The sequence below is a fragment of the Elephantulus edwardii genome, unplaced genomic scaffold (genome assembly GCF_000299155.1).
Source record: "Elephantulus edwardii isolate Elephantulus edwardi_28Jun2011 unplaced genomic scaffold, EleEdw1.0 scaffold00117, whole genome shotgun sequence".
Classification (NCBI taxonomy): domain Eukaryota; kingdom Metazoa; phylum Chordata; class Mammalia; order Macroscelidea; family Macroscelididae; genus Elephantulus; species Elephantulus edwardii.
In genome coordinates this window covers 9,965,608-9,985,011 of record NW_006399867.1, presented here as the reverse complement: position 1 = coordinate 9,985,011, position 19,404 = coordinate 9,965,608, and the positions used below count along the sequence as shown (strand labels likewise).

The following is a 19,404-nucleotide window of genomic DNA, read 5'->3' as shown; positions in this document are numbered from 1 at the left end:
TTCCCACGACATAAATTATAGGGAACAAGATTAGCATTTTTCTCCCTTAGAGTGGCCTGTGGATTTGAACCTGAGGGAGGCTAAGCCTTTGGGGTAGGAGTAAAACTCCCTTTGGACTATGCTCCTGATTGGGAGCAGCAGATCTTTACACAATCTCTAAAAACATACAGGGAGCTCTGGTGGCTTAGTGTTAAGGAACTGTGCTGCCAACCCAAAGGCACGGGGTTCGAATCCAACAACAGATGTCTCTTGAAAAAGAAGTGGAAAAAAAAAAAAAAGAGGAGCTCTGGTGGCCTAGTGGCAAGAAGCTGCACTGCAACTTCATAGGTGCATGGTTCGAATTTACCAGATGCTCTGCTGGAGAAGGAGGGGCAATCTCCTCCTGTACCAGTTGGATCTGATTTGACAGTACACACACACACACACACACACACACACACACACACACACACTCTTTTTAAAAAATAAGTGAAAAAAGGAGAGAGTGTGAGGTTGGCAGTTTGAACCCTCTCAGAGCTTCCCTGAAAGAAAGAGCCAGTAATTAGGTCCCATAAAGAGGGCACTTGTAGCCTAGTGGCAAGAAGCTGTGCTGCAATCTGGAAGGCACGTTGTTCGAATCTACCAGGTGCTCTGCAGTAGAAGGATGGGCACTCTCTCCCGCGTGATTAACTGCGAAAACCTGCCAGCGGCTCGGCTATGGATCAGTTCCGACTTGATGGTACACAACAACAACAAGAAACAACAAAGGGGGCCAACTTGGAAACCCTATGTGGGCAGTTTTGCTCTGCCCACTAGAACCACTACTGATCAGAAGAGATTTGACAATAATGGGTTTTTAGTCCTTGAAGAAATAGTTTGCCAACCTTCAGATACAAACTCAAACCCATTGCAGTCAAACCAGTTCCACTCATAGCTGGCCCTCCATCGGGTTTCCAAAACTTTAAATCGCACAGGAGGAAACCTTTCTTTATTCCATGGAGTCGCTGATGAATTCAAGTCGCTTAAGACACAATAGCCCCGGGTTAGCAGGACATCGCTAAGGCCGGATGCAACCACAGCTGCCTCAAGTCCTTGCTACTCAGCCCTTGTAGCCATTGGGTAGGAAATGAGTCATAGCTGCCCCTCCAGAGGGCTGTCCCAGGCTGTACGTCACACAAGAGGAAGCTGCCCATCTTTTTCTTAAGGTGATTTATTGCCTCTGAAAACCCACTGGAAGGTCAGCTGTGAGTTGGTTCTGACTTGACGGTACAGAACAACAACAACAACAACAATAACGATCTTTTGAGGGAAACGTCTCTAGTGACTTAGTCTCCAGAGTGTCACACTGCTAACCAAAGGTTGGTGTGTCTCCAGTGGTTCCAATCCACTTCTTGCTCTACAGGAGAATGATGGGAAATCTTCTCTTGTGAAGATTTACAGACTCAGAGACCTGATGGAGGGTCAAGAGAAGTCAGAGTCGACTCGATGGCAACCAGTTGGAGGTTTTTTTGAATCCTTCTGGGAGCACAGCGTGGATTTGAAACTGGTGGCCTAGTGGCAAGAAGCTGCGCTGCAATCCTGAAGGCATGCGGTTCAAAGCCACAAATTGCTCCATGGGAGAAGGATGGGCAATCTCCTCCCGTACAATTAACTGCCTCTGAAAACCCACTGGAGGGTCAGCTAAGGGTCAGTTCCGACTCTGTGGTATGCAACAACAACAATCTTTTGGTTAGCTGCCAAATGCTTAAATCCCTTTGTTGTTGTTGTTAGGTGCTGTCGAGTACAACCCATAGCAATCCTATGAACAAGAGATCTGAGCCCTGTCCTATCCTGTGCCATCCTCACACTTCCTGATATAGTAGAGCCCACTGTGGCAGTCACCCTAAACCCCTATGTCATCCCCAAATATCCCACTGCTATTGCATCAGAACTGACTGGGAACTGACCCTCCCATGGGTTTTCAGAGGCTGTAAACCACATGGGAAGAGACTGCCCATCTTTCTACTGTGCTGCAGCTGGTAGATTTGAACCTCTTGTTCTGGGTTGATGGTGCAACTTCTTACCCTCTCAGCCACCCTCCAGACCTCCCTCCTATGCCACTAGGGTTCTTTGAAAATAAACATGTAACTGCTGAAGTGTGACATGTTTATTCTAAACATACATTTCGGCATATATTATTTCTGTTAAAGGGCTAGAGGGGGAAACATTGACACAAATGCACAATTGTTTACATTTTGAGAAGGTTCGCCATAAAAGCACCCTGTGTATTCAGAAGCACAGCTCTGCACTTTGGAAAATGCTTGGCAAGGGCAGCTGGAGACCCTTCAGGACCGTGTGCATGTCTGCATGAGTGTTGGGGCTGGCCCTGCCCACTGGAGAACAAATCTAATAAATTACACGATCCATTTAGGGGGATCTTACTCTGCCCAAGTTTTCCCTTGGACCCCTGATCGGTTAGGGAGCTCTGTGGCCTAGAGGTAAGGAGGTGTTTGGCAACAGCAAAGCAGGGGGTTTGAATCCAATGGCTCCTCCAAGGGAGGAAGATGGGTAATCTCCTCCAGTGCAGTTTATAGCTTTTGAAGACCTGCTGGATGGTCAACTACGAGTTTATTCCAACTGGACTCCAATGAGAGAGATCCAGTTGGTTAACTGGGCCCCTTCTCAATCCTCTTATCTACACCTTGACAGAAGTACCCACTTTGGGGCCCCTGTCTGCTTTCTTCTCCCCACTATCTGGTCCCAGGGTCCCAGTGGCGACAGCTACCATTTTGGCCTTGAAGAGAAGGGACATCTGGAGGTAGCCCCTGCTGTGGTGATGGAGATAGAACAGGTAGGCAGGGCCAAGGACCCAGAGGTACAGTGGGGGTGCCCAGACCCCCAGTGACTTCAGGAAATGTAGACTCAGCAGGTGGGCAGTGGTGGACTCTGGCTCCGTCTGGTTCCAGACCTGAGGAATAAAAAGAATTCTTAGAATACTGTTCCCAAACCCTCTGCCTGGAGGGTGGGACACAAGGCAACTTTTGGACACCAAACATTTACATAAAAAGGTGTCAAGCACTGATGGATATGTGATTTTCAGCATAATTTGGCAGATAAGCAACATGAAGCCCAGAGAGATTGACTGACTCGCCCAGTTTTACTCAAGTGGTGGTCTTGGGATTTGAACTCAGGTGGTTGGGTCCTGATGATTACCAAACATAGCTTGTTACTTACTCCTCATTTCATTGTGGGAAGCAGGAATTCTTTTCTTTTCTTTTCTTTTTTTTCATTTTTTTTATTGTATTATTTTTATGTGTACCGTCCAATCAGATCTGACTGGTACAGGAGGAGATTGCCCCCTCCTTCTCCAGCACAGTATCTGGTGGATTTGAACTGCATACCTCTGGGGTTGCAGTAGGAATTCTTTTCCAGTGTTACTTCCTGTCTCCATTTCAAAGACAGACAAACTGAGACACAGAAAGATGGAACCTTCAGGTCCATACAAACAGGAAATGGCAAAGCTGCCCCTATGAAGCCTTGATCCCAGAATAAACCTGGCTATGGAGCTGAGGGGCTATGAGCCCCTTTAATTCCCTCTCTGCTGTCTTATGCTGTCCCCTGCACTCCTTTCAGTTCTGTCACTCAGCAGTTATGCCTCAGTTTCCTTTTCTTTCAAAGGGGTCTAAGGGCTGTATTAATTAGGGTAGTAGTAGTAATAGGGTCACTGTGAGTCGCCTGTGACTGGACGGCACTTAACAACAACAGTAGTAATAGTAGTAAAGAAGTGAAGCTCTGATGCACTAGTGGCAAGAAGATTCACTGCAATCCCTAAGGCAAGGAGTTCAAGGCCACCAGCTGCTCCGTGGGGGAAGAACGATGGGCAATCTCAGTGAGATTAACTGCCAGGGGGTCAGCTAGGAGGGTCAGCTATGGGTCAGTAACAACTCCACGGTACACAACAACAACAGTGGTAAAATACATCCTTGGTACCAGCAAGCCCTCAAATAGAGTGGCATGCTTGAAAGCTGGCCATTAGATTGGCTTGAACCCACCTAGAAGCACCTGGGAGATTGGCCTGGAGGGAGGTCTGCTTGGGGAAGGTCACAGCCTTGAAAACCTAAGGTGGGCTGTCCTAGTCTCACACATTAGGGGATGTGGGTCCCAGTTGGCTAGCCAGCAGCAGACTGTTTTGTTTTATTATTAGTTATTTACGTCTGGCTGCTCAAATCCTTTGGAGTGGATTCTTTTCTTATTCCCGCCCACCTACCTCCCCTCCCATGTCACCTCCACCTCCAATCTCAAGCCCTCTGCCAAGACCCTGGGGTGACAGAGGAAGCTAGGGAGGAGGTAGTGGGGGAAGAGTGGGGGTGGTCCATGGAACCGCAAAGGACTCTGGGGGCCAGCAGGTGGGGGCTGGAGGAGAAGCACCGGCTTCAGTAAACAAGGGATCATCGCACAGGGAGTTAAGCTTGGGCTGCTAAGCGAAATGCTGGTAGTTCAGTTCTGCTGTACAAATACGAAGCTGGCTGTCTCTCTAAGGTTTACAGCCACCGGTGATGAGTCGGAATACACTGCACCAACTTGGCTTGACCGTGATTAAAAAAAAATAAATTTGGCATCTTGGAAGGAGGAGCCCTGGCGGCCCAGTGTTAAGGAGCTTTGCTGCTTACTGAAAGGTCGGCGGTTCGAATCCGCCAGTAGCTCTCCAGAAGAAAGCCTGGTTTTCGTGTGGATAAGGAGGCTTTAAAAGCAGAGAGGTCTGGGGGTCTCCTTTAAGGGTCCTTGATCCGAGCGGCTGACTTCCCCAGGGGGAGGGGTGGCGCGGGTCTCCCCAATTCCCAGGCGTCCGGGGGATCTGGAGGAGGGACTCTCCTCCACCTCGGCTGGGATGGGGGCACTCACCGCCGGCTCAGCGCCGGGTTCGCTGGGCGCAGCCATCTGGCCCTCTCAGTGGGCCCGTCCGTCGGCCTGTCAGTCGGTCTGTCTGTCGGTCTGCTGCTTGCAGCCCCAGCGCGCTCCGGCCAGGGAAGGGGCGGGCCTGGCGAGGATTCGAGCTCTGAGACCACAGGCCTCGGGCAAGGTCCGGCCTGGAGGTGGGGTGGAGCGAGAGGTCGTGAAACTGGGCGGGGTGAAGAAGGGAGGGGGAGAACCCCTTAACCTGCAGACAGGCACTCCATTTACCTCCTCCCCCCTGCCCTGCAGCGAATACCCCAAACTTCTGGAACACTCTACATACAGCAAGCCCACTTCTAAAAAGGTCGTCTCGTCTTGTGAATGAACCCTACCGGAGTGCAGAGAACACTGCAATGACCCGAGTCTCCAGCGACAAGGCTAAATAGGGGTGTGTGGATGGTGGGGGTGGAAGTTGTTACATTTCTCTCCCTCTCTCTCTCCCTCACTCCTCCCCTCCCTCTCTCTCTCCTTCCCTCCTTCCCCCCCATTCATTGTCTCTTGTTAGCAAAAAAGACTTAAAATTGTTAAAAAGCATTTAGCACAGTACCAGGCAATACTCCAAGTTAGCTATTATTAGAATTAGAGGAGCCCTGCGGTGGCCCAGTGGATAAGGAGCTGTGCTGCCAACCCAAAGATAAGGAGTTTGAATCCATCAGCAGCTCCACAGTGAACAGATGGGCCATCTCTGCCCTTACGATTTATAGCCTCAGCTGTCTGTTCTGCTTCAGCGGCATATAACAACAACAACAACAATAGGAGATGAAATGGTTAAAAGCATGACTGCTAATTGAAAAGGCAGTGACTGAACCTCCTCAGTGGTTCTGGAAAAGAAAGACCTGGCGATCTGCTTCTATTAAGTTTCCAAACCCAGTAGGTTGCCGGTGCGTGGATACAGACTCACGGTGACACTAAAGGACAGAGCAGAACTGCCCCAAGCCTTTCCTGGGATCTACATCTTGACAGCAACAGACTGCTCCACCCACTGCACATGCGCTGTGCTTAACCACGGTGTCACCAGGGATCCTTCAGTAAAGATTACATTTTTTTTTAAGTCATTGCTTTGGGGTTGGAACTGACAGCTGACCCTCTAACTGGGTTTAGGAGAAGAATTGATGCATTTGAGTTGTGTTGGAGAAGAGTATTGAATGAATTGCCGAAAAAAAAACAAACCAAAACAACACCAAACATAGGTCTTGGAGAAAGCGCAAAGGGAGTGTTCAGTGGAGGCAGAGATGTTGAATAGGAGATGGTGCAAGTATTTTGGACATCAGGAGAGGCTGTTGACTGGAAAGGGACATCGTACTTGGAGAGGTGGAGGGTCAGAAGAGGAAAGGAAGACCCTCAACGAGCTGGATTGACACAGAGTCTGCAGTAATGGACTCAGTGTATTGAGATTGCTGAGAATTGTGCAAACAGGACACAATTCAGATCGATTGCTCACCAGGTCGCTATGAGTTGTGCTTGACTTGAGAGCATTTCAGCATCAACGGGAGGAGATTATCCATCCATCTTTATCCTGCAGAGCTGACAGTGGATTTGAGCTGTCAGAGAGACAGAGTTCTGCTAACAGCAAAACTGTATGGACTCGCCACCGGAGCTCCTTTCAGTAAAGATTATAACCCAAGAGCTCCGATGGGGTAGCTCAATGCTGTACCTGGGTTACTGCAAGATGAGACTGATTCTTTAGCCATAGGCTTGGGTTGTTTGTTTTGGTGCGTTTTTGTTTCTTGATTCTTTTTTGAAGCAGGAGATGAGTTTGTATTATTGAAATCAGAAACAAAGGCACACTGACAGGAGGTCTCTAGAAAGCTGAGCTGTTTACCAAATGCCAACAGAAGGTTCCGTGGGAGAGAGAGGCATCAAGATTTGCAGCCTCAGAGACCTGATGGAGGGTCGCTAAGGGTGAGAATCTATTTGACACAATGGGAAGTGGGACATTCTGGATAAAGAGCCCGGTTCATTAGTGCCCTTAGAACCTGCCAACTGATTCTAGGGAGAAAGATGTGGTGGGCCACTTCCACAAAGATTTACATCCTCAGAAATACTATAGGGCAGTGCTAGGCCCCTGCATAGGGTCTCGATGAGTGAGACTCGACTTGTCTGCAAATGATTTTCAGCTTAGGAAGTCAGGAAGAACACTAGAAATCATTTGGGGTGAGCCAGGAACTAGACTCAAAGATCCCAACTTTGACTTTCATCCTTTTGGTCAGATAGTTGAGTTTAACTGCTCTGTTCAGAGCACTAGAGCGCCCTAGACAGCCGCCCTTCCTCCCTGGACCTCAGTTTTTCATTCTGTAAATAAAGTGAGAGGGTTCCAAAGGCCAGCATTTTCTCACTCAATGTACCAGTTATTTGTTAAAACAGACCAGGGAGTTCACACTTCCAATAGCTGTTGTTAAGCATTGTCAAGTCGGAACTGACTCATTGGCCCTCTAGCACATTTGCAGAGGCTGTAAATTGCATGAGAGGAGATTACTAATCTTCCCTGGAGCAGCTGGTAGATTTGAACCATTAGCCCGTAGGTTGGTGACGTAGCTCCTTACCCAATTGGCCATTAGTGGAAGGGGGTTGTGAATGAAAAAGTGTCTGTTTCCATTTCAACCAGTGATAGCAAAACCTCATGTTGATTCTGACTCACAGCAACTCTACAGGACAGAGTAGAAATGTCCCATAAGGTACCCAGCCTGCAAATCTTCATGGGACTAGACTGCTGTAGCTTTTCTCTGTGGAACGTCTGGTGGTGGGTTTGAATGACCAACATTTTGGTGACTAGCCATTGCTTAAACTACAGAGCCACAAGGCCCCCTCAGTTATAAATTACAGACCTTGATGAATAAAATACATTTTCACATAAAGCTAATCAGTTGAAGGGAGCTCTGGTGGCCTTGTGGCAAGAAGCTGCACTGCAATCCCAGAGGCGTCTGGTTCAAATCCACCAGATGCTCTGCTGGAGAACGAGGGGAAATCTCCTCCTCTACCAGTGAGACATGATTTGACTGCACACACACAATATATAATAAGCTAAAATTAAAAAAACAACAAAAAACTAATCAGTTGAGAGTCTTGCACGAGAGGATGCCAAGTGAGAAATGGAGATTCTTCCTATTTGAGGGGATAAAATCACCACGAAGATGAATTATTCTTTTTAAAAAATTTTTTAAAAAATTTTATTATTTTTGTGTGAGTGTACCGTCAAACCAGATCTGACTGGTACAGGAGGAGATTTTCCCTCCTTCCCTGGCAGAGCATCTGGTGGATTCGAACTGTGTGCCTCTGGGATTGTAGTTGCACCTCCTTGCCACTAGGCCACCAGAGCTCCCCAGAAGATGAATTATTCTTGACAATATCCCTTAAATTCCCATTCTTTGTTGTATGTTGCTAAAGTATTAGCTCAAATGTCAGGTTGTAGTGGGAAATCCTCTTTCTTACCTCTTCATTTAGAAGCAAAACACGTAAACTACCCAAATAAGACACTTGAGTGTTTTGGGAGTGAAATGGAAGAATTCTAAATATCAGGTCCAGGAAAGCTCATCTGTCGACTTTGATGCAGTGCCTCATAGTCAAATGCATTCTACATTGTAATATGCATTCTTCCTTAAGGCAAAAAAAGAGAGACTGACATTTAAAGTTATTTGTAGACAAATCATGCGTCATTGTACAGATTGAATTAAAAGTAAATTCAGCTCTATGTAACGCTTGCTGATGGGAGTAAATAACAATGTGTCTTGGGCTGTATTCCCTAGAGAAGAAAAACCAATGAAGTTTCTCTATCTTGTCTTCCTGTCTGTCTGTCTATCTATCTATCTATCTATCTATCTATCTATCTATCTATCATCTATCCATCCATTCACTTTTAAAGGTTGGCAAGTCTCAAGACTTTCAGGGAAGAAGCTTCTCGTGACATAGTGTTAGGGGGTAATGAGTTTAAGAACAGAAGACAATCTGGTTCAAGTCCAAAGAATCAAAAGTAAGATTGTGAGGAGGCAGGATCCAGATGGAGCAAACTTTAAGAGAACTTTGCCAGACATCCATGTATATTAGATGCAGGGCACACCTCCAGTCAAAGTCCCTTTTAACTGATTGGTTCTCACAGCAGATCTCATAATGGAAATTATTACAATGTATACTGGGTCCCATCAAAGAAATAATTACATCGGATTTATGTGTGTAAATCCCCTAGGATGAGCTCATTGAGGGAATGACTACATCATAGCTGCTACACTAGAGAATCATGGGCAGACAAGTTGAGATGTGACCTTAACCATCAGACAATTAATTTGAGTCACAGGCGACTCAACAGTACGTAACAACCACAACAATCTTTATTAACTTCCTTTAATAGCTTATGAATTGCATTGGGTAAATCTGCTGTCAGGGACCTTTCCGGAGTATTGAGAAGCAACAATGTCAGTCTAGAGACTAAGGTGCACCTGATCCAGTTTTTGATCTTTGTCATTACTTGCTATGTATCAGAGAGCTGCATAAATGACTAAGGATGAGAAAAGAAGAATCAATGCCTTTGAGTTGTGGTGCTGGAGGAGAGTCTTAAACATACCATGGACCACCAAGAGATCAAATAGGTCTGTCTTAGAGAGGGTGAAACCAAGTTTCTCCTTGGAGGCTAGGATTTTGAAGCTTCGTCTCACATACTTTGGGCACATGGCCAGGAGGGACCAATCCTTGGAGAACATACGTCCTGCTTGGAAGGGTGGAGGGACAGTGCAGGAGAGAAAGATCCCAGATGAGATAGATCGATACAGTAATTAGGGCAATGGTGATAGGTGTGTCAAAGTTTGTGAGACTGGTTCAGAACACAGCAGGCTTCAGAGCTGCTGTGCACAGGGTCACTATGCATTGCAGGCGACTTGATGATACATTACAGCAACAACAAATCTCTCAGAAGGAAATCACACTTCTTTCTCCCACAGAGCTGGTGGATTTGAACTGGCGGAAAGTAACCTTTGGGTAAGCAATGCAACTCCACGTGAACTCCATAACCAGAGCTCCCATTGATCATGGAAGAATGTGTGAGTTATTACACAAATTCCTAAAGGAGTTTGTACAATGATATATATCGTCTGGGAATTACATGGGTGAAAAAGTTTTGGAAGGTTGTCAGATATTTCCATCAACATCATCTCTTCTTCTTCCCACCTTGTTATTGTGAGGTGCTGTGGAGTCAACTATCACTCACCACAACTCTGTGAACAACGGAGCAGAACCTCCCCATCTTCCCTATCTTGTGCCATTCTCATCATTCCTGACACACACAAACCCATTGCTACACTCGCTGTGTCAATTCATCTTTTGGAAGAGGAAGAGGGTCTTCCTCTGTTCTGCTGACCAGAAGCCAACAAATCTCTCCACCTGTGTCACTGCTGTTGTTAGATGCTGTCGAGTTTCTATCTCGTGCCAACCTAACAATCTCTGACACACTCAAGCCCATTGCTGTGGTTACCGTGACAACCCACCTTGTTGACGATCTTCCTCTCTTTTTCTGCCCCTCCATCTTCCCGAGCATGCTATCCTGCTCCAAGGAATAACTTCTCCTAGCAACATGCCCAAAGTATGTGAGATGAAGCTTCATCATCTCTGCCTTCAAGAGGCACTCTGGCTTCAACTTATCCAAGACATATCTGTTCTTTTGGCAGTCCATGGTATAGTCAGTACTCTTCTTCTGCAAAACAGCTCCAAGACACCAATTCTTCCTCTGTCATCTTAGGGTTTTTTTTGTCCATCTCTCAGATGCATAGCAAATGACTGAAAAGACCATGGCCTGAATCAGTTCCACCCTAGTCCTCAAACTGACATCATTATTCCTCAATAATTTGGAAAAGCCCCTGACTACAGACTTTCCCAGTGCATCTCCTGATCTTCTGACTGCTGGGATCAAGTGTATTGATTGTGGATCCAAGCAAGATGAAGTTGTTGACAGTCTCAAGCCTTTCTCCGTCCATCATGATGCTATCTATCAGTCCAGTGGTGAGCATTTTTGTTTTCCTGATGTTCAGATGCAGTCTATATTGAAAGCTGCAGTGTTGAACCTTCTACAGGAAGTGCTTCGAGCCCTCCTCACTTGCAGCAAGCAAATCACCCAAACTAGAGTTCAGCTTTGGTGATAGTGAATCCCAAAGTAGAATTCACCTTTGGAGTTTGCACCTGCAGGCATGCACCTTACGTGACATCGGCCAGACGTTGTGGTTAGTCCTCCGGGCCTAGAGAGGGCAAAGACGTTCCCGTTTTGTCCCGGTGCTGGCGTCAAGGCTCTCTCTCGGGGGCGTGGTTCTGGGTGGGAGCGCGCATGCGCAGTGCCGCCGGCGGCCCCTGTGCTGTCAGCGGCCTGGAGAGGAAGGGACCCGCGGCGGCGGCGTGCGCTGTGAGGGGCGGGACCGGGCGGGCTGCGGAGGGTCGGGCGGCCGAGGCCGGGCCATGCGTGCAGCCGGGAGCGTGGGGCCGCCGGGGCCCGCGGCGATCGCCGTGGTGCTGTTGCTGAGTAGCCTGGCGCCGGCGCGCGGCTCCGAGGACATCGTGGTGGGCTGCGGGGGCTTCGTCAAGTCGGACGTGGAGATCAACTACTCGCTCATCGAGGTGAGCGGCCGCCCCGCCGCCGGCCTGCGTGCTGTGTGAGCTCTGGCCACTCGCTCAGCCTCTCTGGGCCGCGGTGGCTTCTGCGCCCACGCTCCGGGCGCCTTCTGCCCGCACCACCTTCTACGATTGCATTTCTTCTTCCTGGCTTTGCTTTCTGTGTGTGTGTGTGTGTGTGTGTGTGTGTGTTTGTGTGTGTGTGTGCGCGCGCGCGTACAGCCTGGAGTCAGGGAAGGGGTGCGTGGTGTGTGTGTGTCTGCACAGCCTGGAGTCAGGGAAGGGTTGCTTATCGCGGGAGTCAGCCACGGGGTGAGGATGGCCCTGAATGCCTGTGCACAGGGTGTGAGGGGCATTTTTTGGGGGGATAGTGGCTCATAATTTTGATCAGACCTCTCAAAAGGGAGAGATTCCCCCTGCCCCCAAATGTAGAGTCTTCAAAAAGCAAATCCCAGAATCAAAGCCCAAGACCAGCCCCAGAATATCCAGGAAGGACCCAGTTCTCTTCAAACCCAGAGTCTGAGGACCCACGTCCTTCGACCCCCTCCTGAAACTCGTATTCCACGACTTAGACATGTCAGTTTTATTCTTGTAACAGTGGCCTATACGCTCCCTTCCCAGAATCCCCCAGTGGGCTAAGCGCTGCTCTTTCAAACCCCTGTGGGTCATTTCTCTCTCCTTTTTCTGGCATGCTTTTAAAGGGCATTGCTTCTCATTTTAGACATCCTGACCCAGTACACCTGTGTTGCAATCTCTAGGGCCGAGGATCTGTATTCAGCTTCTCTCCTCCCTCCCCGCTTCCTCCTTCACCTTGGGTCACGTCAACCACCTTGACCACCTGACGGGGTGGGGGTGGTCGGACAGACACTGCAGAGCTGTCTCTAGAAGTCTTGACTGTCCTGTAAAGTCTTAATTCAGGAGGCTTTTGTGAGGAGGAAGGGGGCCTGGCAGGATTGGCCGGTGGGCCTCTTCAGGGGTGGCCTGAAGTTGGGCAGGACAGGTGGAGAGATTTAGAAGTGGCATGGATAGGGGCCTGGGAGATGGTTTGGGAGGAAAAGGAAGAATCTGGGAGCTGCTGAGTAGAAGGAATTGAGAAAAGACCGCTAAAGGTGATGTAAAAGCTTATTTGAACAACTGTTCTGGTGGGGGTGGGCCAGAGTATGTTCTGCATAGCACCGTTGCTGGACTTTGGGTGAGAGGGCCATGGAAGATTCTGTACCCCACTATCATTTTTTACTTGATTTTGCTCTGAGTTCCAATTCTCATACCTGTATAGGATGTTGAGGAAGCTATTAGAAGCAGTACCACTCAGCACCATGTATTTCCTAAATGGAATCAATTACCATATTCAAAACCTCTCTCTGCGTCACCTTTATCCTTTTTACTCTTAAAGAGTTCAGCTGCTGCTGAACTTCCTCTCCAGTGTGTTAGACTCATAGGATCTGTGGGGCACATGCTGCTGGGTGGCCCTGCCACCTTCTGGGCCCTCCTCCTGGTGTGTGGGCTTAGGGCATTTCAGAAGCTTCTCCTGGTGTGAGTATAGGGCATTTCAGAAGCTTCCTTTCGGGACACATTTCCTGGAACCCCAGGAAAAAGGGGAAGTCTGAAGGTGAAGGGGGTACTACCTCCACCCTCGAGCGCTCACAGTGGCAGGTAGTTTTGTGATCCAACATGAAGTACGTCCCTTGAGCCCTTGGCTACCTGGCTTTCTTAATTTCTGATTATGAAATCAGACATTTCTGCAGTCTTGGTATAGATAGATATTGTCCTATGTCCTGAGCTGTTCTTTAAGAAAGAAATGCACGTAATCAAGGTATTTCACAATCATTTCTTGCCTCTCTCTGTGTGTGTGTGTGTGTGTGTGTGTGTGTGTGTGTGCATGCATGTGTGCAAACACCCCCTCACTTTTCTACATCCTCCTCCGCTGCTGGGTGATGTCACATGGTGTGCACGCTGCCAGCGGGAGTGATTGGGCCCCTGCCTCTGCCTTGCCCTGTCGGAGGTGAGGCTGTAGCAGTGCAGCGAGCAGAACAGGTGAAAATCCCAGCCCACCTGGCATAACATTCTCCTCTTCAGCAATGGGCTGTTTTGTCAAAGACAAATCGCTAACATTAACAGAAGATGTGCATGTTAGACAAAATGGATTTCAGGCCTCTCTTGGAAACTTATGAGCCCTCTGGGCTGTAAAGCTTGTCTAGAATCAAATAGTGATCTCCCTATCTTTTGGTAATTGCTCATTGACATTAATTACCTACCTCCTTTCCCAGCTGTTGAATAGTTATGACTCGTGATGACCTCATGGACTGTGATGACCTCATGCACAGCAGAGTAGAACTCTGCTCCACAGGGTTTTCATTGGCTGATTTTTAGGAAGTGGATCATCACCAGGTCTTTCTTCTGAGGCACCTCTGCATGGATTTTGAACTTCATCTGGCCTTGAAGTTAGCAGTTAAGCCATTTAACCGTTTGTACCACCCAGATCTCCCCTCCTGGCTGGTGCGTTTTCAATCCTTGCTTTAAACACATACTTCTGAATTCCTTAATAATCTTTAAATAAATTAATCACATACTTGTTGAGTCTCTGTAGTAAACAAGACCTTGCCACAGGCACCTTGAAGCATCGTTCACAGGAGAATAAACCATGGTCACGATCTACAGGGGGCTGACCGTCCACATGATTTCATGCTCTGCCTTCCCCAAGTGAGCATGGGAGGTGTGTGTGTGAGAACTTGACCCTGTCCTTTTTGTTTCGGAGTCATAGAGCACTAGTATTTTGAAGGTCGTCAGACTCACATTTCCTTTCACAGAGTAGAAAATGAGGTTCAGAGTAGGTAAGCCATGTAAGTAGGTTAAGGAAACTTTCCAGGAATTCATCCTCTGACTTGCTAATTGCACCATGTGGCCTTTTTGTGTCAAAGATGCTAAACAGTTATTCCAGGGACTGTTTATTGAGCCCACACTCAGGTGTTTGACCTGTGTTGATGGGGAGTTTCACGACCACCATGAAGAGGAGGTGGCAGTTTTTTACAGCTGAAGAAGTGGAAGCTCAGGAGGTTAAATGATTCACCTGAGTTCACACAGTTAGTACGTGGAAGACCACATGTTATGTACACGAGCATCTTCTAGGGTTAACAGTTCCTGCCTCGAAATGCTCAAAGTGTGAGTCTTAGAGACGTCTTGAGGGGCATACAAACATGCATCTTTTTGATATATTTTTATCGTGAGAATGAAAATAGAAGATGGGGTGTTTCTAGGTGAGTGTTGCTCTAAGTATTAAGAACGCAGTTGCTTGGCCTCTTCACCTAGACTTTTTCATTGAGAACTGAAGCCGACCCAGGGCTCTGCATTTTAACAAGCACTTCCTTAGAAACAAAGTTGAAATTTACTTTTTGAGACCCAGAAGCTTATGTGAAGAGCATAGAGAAAACCTCCAGAAGTAACTGAAAAGTGTCAACAGATGACTTTCTGAGTAGATTTCAGATGTTTCTAATCTGGAGAGCATTGAATCACATTATTTTAAAGACATTGCCTCGTTTCTCTCTGTCCCCAGGTACTCGTGTTGATAGCTGGCACACAGTGTGTTCTCAGCAAACGCGTGCTGATAGAATGAATTCAGGCTTAATGTCTGTAGGGAACTTTCAGTGGTGATAAGATGACTTTTATTCTTTCCTGTCTTTGTAGATAAAGTTGTACACCAAGCATGGGACTTTGAAATACCAGACTGACTGTGCCCCAAACAATGGCTATTTTATGATCCCTTTGTATGATAAGGTAAGAGCAGCGGGCATGGCTGTCTTTATTGCTTAACTTTTATGATAGGAAGCAGTGTACTGTACTGGCTTTAGCTTGTCAGGAGGATGGCCTTTCCTATGGGCAAATGGGTTCTCTCTTTCCTAAAGAGAGTGGAATATGGAAATACTGGCCACATTCTAAGGTAGACAACTTATAAACTGGGTTGCCATAATACAGTGGTTCTCAGTGTCTCCAAGGACATTTGGCAAGATCTGGGGACATATCTGATTGTCACTGGGGGGAAGATTGCTGTTGACATCGAGTGGGTAAAGGCCAGGGATGTAGCTAACATTTCTGGTGCGTAGGACAGCTTAGATGTCAGGAGTGCCAAACCTGCCAAACCCTGATTTAATAGAATTATTTACTAGCTAGTAGCCCAAGATGAGGATTAGGTAAGTAGCGTGAATTAATATAATAAGAATTGTATAAGTAATAAGAGCTTTGTGGGAACTAAAAAAAAAAAAATCAGATGCTTTAGAAGTATATAAAGGAAATTAACCCCCCTCCCTCTCCCTCATTTCTGGTTTCTTCTATATTGATAATCTCTGATCCAAGTTTCAGTATTCGAGAAAGGTTTACACACAGAGAATCATTTTAGTATGGTTAATGGGAAGAGAGGGAATAGAAAATACATTGTTGTTGTTTGTCTTCGAGTTGAGCACGACCCATAGCGACCCTATGAATAAAAGGCCTGAAGCCCCTCTACAACTGTCAACATTTATCAAAGTTCATAGAGTTTCTGGAGGCATGTTGTTTAGGAAGTGGATGCTGTTTCTGCTACCAAACCTGTCATAGTATGTTATTGCTGTTATGTGCTGGTGAGTTGCCTGCGATGTACAGCATGACCTTATGCACAGCAACTCTGAACCCTTCCCTGTCCTGAGCCAGTCTCACTAATTCCGATACACCAACCCTCATTGCTCCAGTTACTGTATCAATCTATCTCATCTGGGGTCTTCCTCTCTTATGTTACCCCTCCACCCTACTGAGCATGATGTCCTTCTCCAAGGTCTGGTCCCTCCTGGCCATGTGCCCAGAGTAAGTGAGGTGGAGCTTCAAAATCGTAGCCTCCAAGGAGAGACTTGCTTTCACCCTCTCCAAAACAGACTGATTTGTTTTCTTGGTGGTCTATAGTATGTTCAAGACTTTTCTCCAGCACCACAACTCAAAGGCGTCTATTCTTCTGTCATCCTTAGTCATTGTTCAGCTCTCTGATGCATAAAAAGTAATTGAGAAGACCATGGCCTTGATTAGGCGCACCTTTGTCTCTGGACTGACATCATTGCTCTGTGGATTAAAGCTCAACAAGAAATCTTTGTCGTTGTCTTGTTGAGCTTTCAAGAAAATGCATTAATAGATGGTAATCACTAACTTGGATGAAGGAACACACAGGGTGGAGCGGGAGACCAGACTCTGTGTGCATTGTAGTTAATGTTATGGAGCAAAATGTACACGACTGAGTGAGTGAACAAACAAGCTGTTTTGTAAAATTTTGTTCAAATGAAGAAACAAGGGTTTTTTTGGAAATAAAAAGTTTTGTTACACATCTTGACTGCTTTCTTTGTGTTTATATTGAGAGGCATTCACAGATATATAACATACAACATACGCAGGGGCTTGTGCTCATTAATATGTATTTGTGCATTTTTCATTTGTATTCTCCCTCCTCTGCAACAACCTCTGTTATGCTGATGACAGAACTTTGCTTGGTGAAAGTGAGGAGAATAGGAAACACTTGCTGCAGAAGATCAAAAACTGCAGCCTTTAGTATGGATTACATCTCAACATCAAGAGTTATCACAGGCCCAACAGTCAACGTTATGACAGATGGAGAAAAGAAGGAAGCTGTCAATAATTTCATCTTGCTTGGATCAGCAATCAACCCCCTTGGTACCAGCAGTCAGGAAATCAGGAGATACATTGCACTGGGCAGGTCTGCTATCAGGGACCTCTCCAAAATCCTGAAGAATTATGATATTATTTGAAGACTAAGGTGTGCCAGATTCAGGCCCTGGTCTTCTCGATCACCTGCTGTACATCAGAGAGCTGGACAGTGAAGAATGATGAGAGAAGAAGAATCAACGGTTTTGAGTTGTGGTGCTGGAGAAGAGTACTGAATAGCCCAGGGACTGCCAAAAGAACAAACAAGTAGGTCCTGGAGAGGGTGTGCCCAGAGTGCTTCTTGGAGGCAAGGATGGTGAAGCTTCCTCATTCATACTTCGGACATGTACCTAGGCAAGGTTCCTCCTTGGGGAGGAACATGCTTAGAAAGATGGAAGGTCAGTGAAGGAGAAGAAGTCCCCTCAACGAGATGGATTGACACTGTGACTTCAGCCATGGGTTCTAGTGCCCCAGATGATGAGGATGGCACAGGCTAAGGAAGTTTCCGGTTGGCTTTTCGTAGGGTCACTATGAGTCATACTCAACATGACAGCACCTAACAACAATAGCTCCTCTTATTTTTGCATATGTAGTTTTTTAAAAAACCTTTTTTAAATCATTATAGATTCCTAAGAACGTAAAGCAATAATAAACATACATCTTTTGATTTTTATTTTGCTATACAAGTGGAATCATAGGGAGCTCTAATGGCAAGAAGCTGCACTGCAGTCCCAAAGGCACGTCACCACCTGCTCGGTGGAATGAGGATGGGCAGTCTCCTCCTGTGTGATTAACTGCCTCCGAAAACCCACTGGAGAGTCAGCTGTGTGTCGGTTCTGACTGTGGTACACAGTAACAACAACAAAATGGAATCTTTCTGCTTTCTAGGGGCTGTGTAGTATTTTAAGAGTCAGGCCATAACTATTCTCAAGTAATAGACTTCTTCAGATTAAAAAATTTTACTAGTGACAATAAGTATATTTGAGCTTACATCTTTATATGTAACACGTAAGATTGACTTCTAGAGGTGAACTTGCAGTCTTTTTAAAAAGATCTATAATATCAGGAGAGCTCTGGTGGCCTAGTGGCAAGGAGCTGCAACTACAATCCCAGAGGCGCATGGTTTGAATCCACCAGATGCTCTGCCGGGGAAGGAGGGACAATCTCCTCCTGTACCAGTCAGATGTGATTTGACGGTACAGTCACACAAAAATAATAAAATTAAAAAAAGAAAAATCTATAATATCAATAATCTCAAGATATCTGACTTTGTGAGGGGATTGAGGAGTTAAAGTAAATCTACTTTGAATAAATAAAATGGCTGTAGTTCCTAAAGATGTGGACTAGCTCTTAAGATTTGATGCATATGAAGGGAAATGGTTATAATCAGTTATGTCTGCTATCATGAGACGACGCATGGTTGACTAACATGCCTTTACTCAGGCCTGGGCTTCCTCAGGGGATCTGCTCACTGTCCAGATGGGAACTTACATGTTTAGCTTCAGCTTGCCAGAACCAAAGGGAACCAGCCATTTCCATGAAGAAAGCTACTCTTGCCCTTTCAAATCATGTATAAGAATTTTACTTGCAGCAGATGTTCTCATCAGATGAAATTAAACTAGTTGAAGGATCCCCAGTTTTTATCCTTTTAAATTAAACTTTATTTTTCCTCCACTTAGGGGGATTTCATTCTGAAGATTGAACCTCCCCTGGGGTGGAGTTTTGGTAAGTGAACTGTATAATGAAACATCTTCTGTAAGAGATTAGATTATATTCTAAGTATTAATTTACATTGGTAGAGTGCATAGACTGTTAAATATTAAGGAATTGTTTGTAGTGTGGAAAAGTTTTTTTCCCTTGTCGTTTTAGAATATCTTGGCTTTACCTTAGAATTGCCCATAGCCTTCCTATGATGTCTCTTAAAAAAAAATCTGTAAAATCTTGACCTTTGTTTATACCTGTGCCAGGACCTTCTGCTTCTGAAGTTCACTTAGTGACCACAGAACAGTATAAAGATAGGAAGGGGTTTATCCCTAACCTAGGACTACTTCTTTAATAGCCGCCTCAGTTTTTCATGAACTGAGATTTCAAAATGATGAGATTTGACGTGAAATTGTTCTCTTAAGAGATTAGAATATGAAACGACCTTGAGCCTTGACAGTATGTGACGACCTTGGACAAGTCTCCTCCCTTCCGCAGCTCTGTTTTCTCACTTGGGGAGTCAGGATCATTGTAGTC

The 19,404-nt window shown here is 46.2% G+C and overlaps 2 protein-coding genes across 3 annotated transcripts in view; one reads left to right on the top strand and one right to left on the bottom strand.

The window, feature by feature from the left end:
- Nucleotides 1-4,896, bottom strand: part of ABCC6 (ATP-binding cassette, sub-family C (CFTR/MRP), member 6) — a 70,378-nt gene extending 65,482 nt beyond the window's left edge. The window contains exons 1-2 of the mRNA XM_006892718.1: nucleotides 4,861-4,896; nucleotides 2,744-2,926 (exon numbers count right to left, since the gene is read on the bottom strand). Of these exons, the coding sequence (XP_006892780.1) occupies nucleotides 2,744-2,926; nucleotides 4,861-4,896 (219 nt within the window). The remainder of the gene's footprint in view (nucleotides 1-2,743; nucleotides 2,927-4,860) is intronic.
- A 6,337-nt stretch (nucleotides 4,897-11,233) lies between these two features.
- Nucleotides 11,234-19,404, top strand: part of NOMO1 (NODAL modulator 1) — a 68,356-nt gene continuing 60,185 nt past the window's right edge. Inside the window, exons 1-3 of one of the 2 annotated variants that reach the window (XM_006892668.1) lie at nucleotides 11,234-11,499; nucleotides 15,175-15,264; nucleotides 18,846-18,891. In XM_006892668.1, the coding sequence (XP_006892730.1) occupies nucleotides 11,341-11,499; nucleotides 15,175-15,264; nucleotides 18,846-18,891 (295 nt within the window). In that variant the 5' untranslated portion in view covers nucleotides 11,234-11,340. The remainder of the gene's footprint in view (nucleotides 11,500-15,174; nucleotides 15,265-18,845; nucleotides 18,892-19,404) is intronic. The other variant, XM_006892669.1, reaches the window with a different exon arrangement.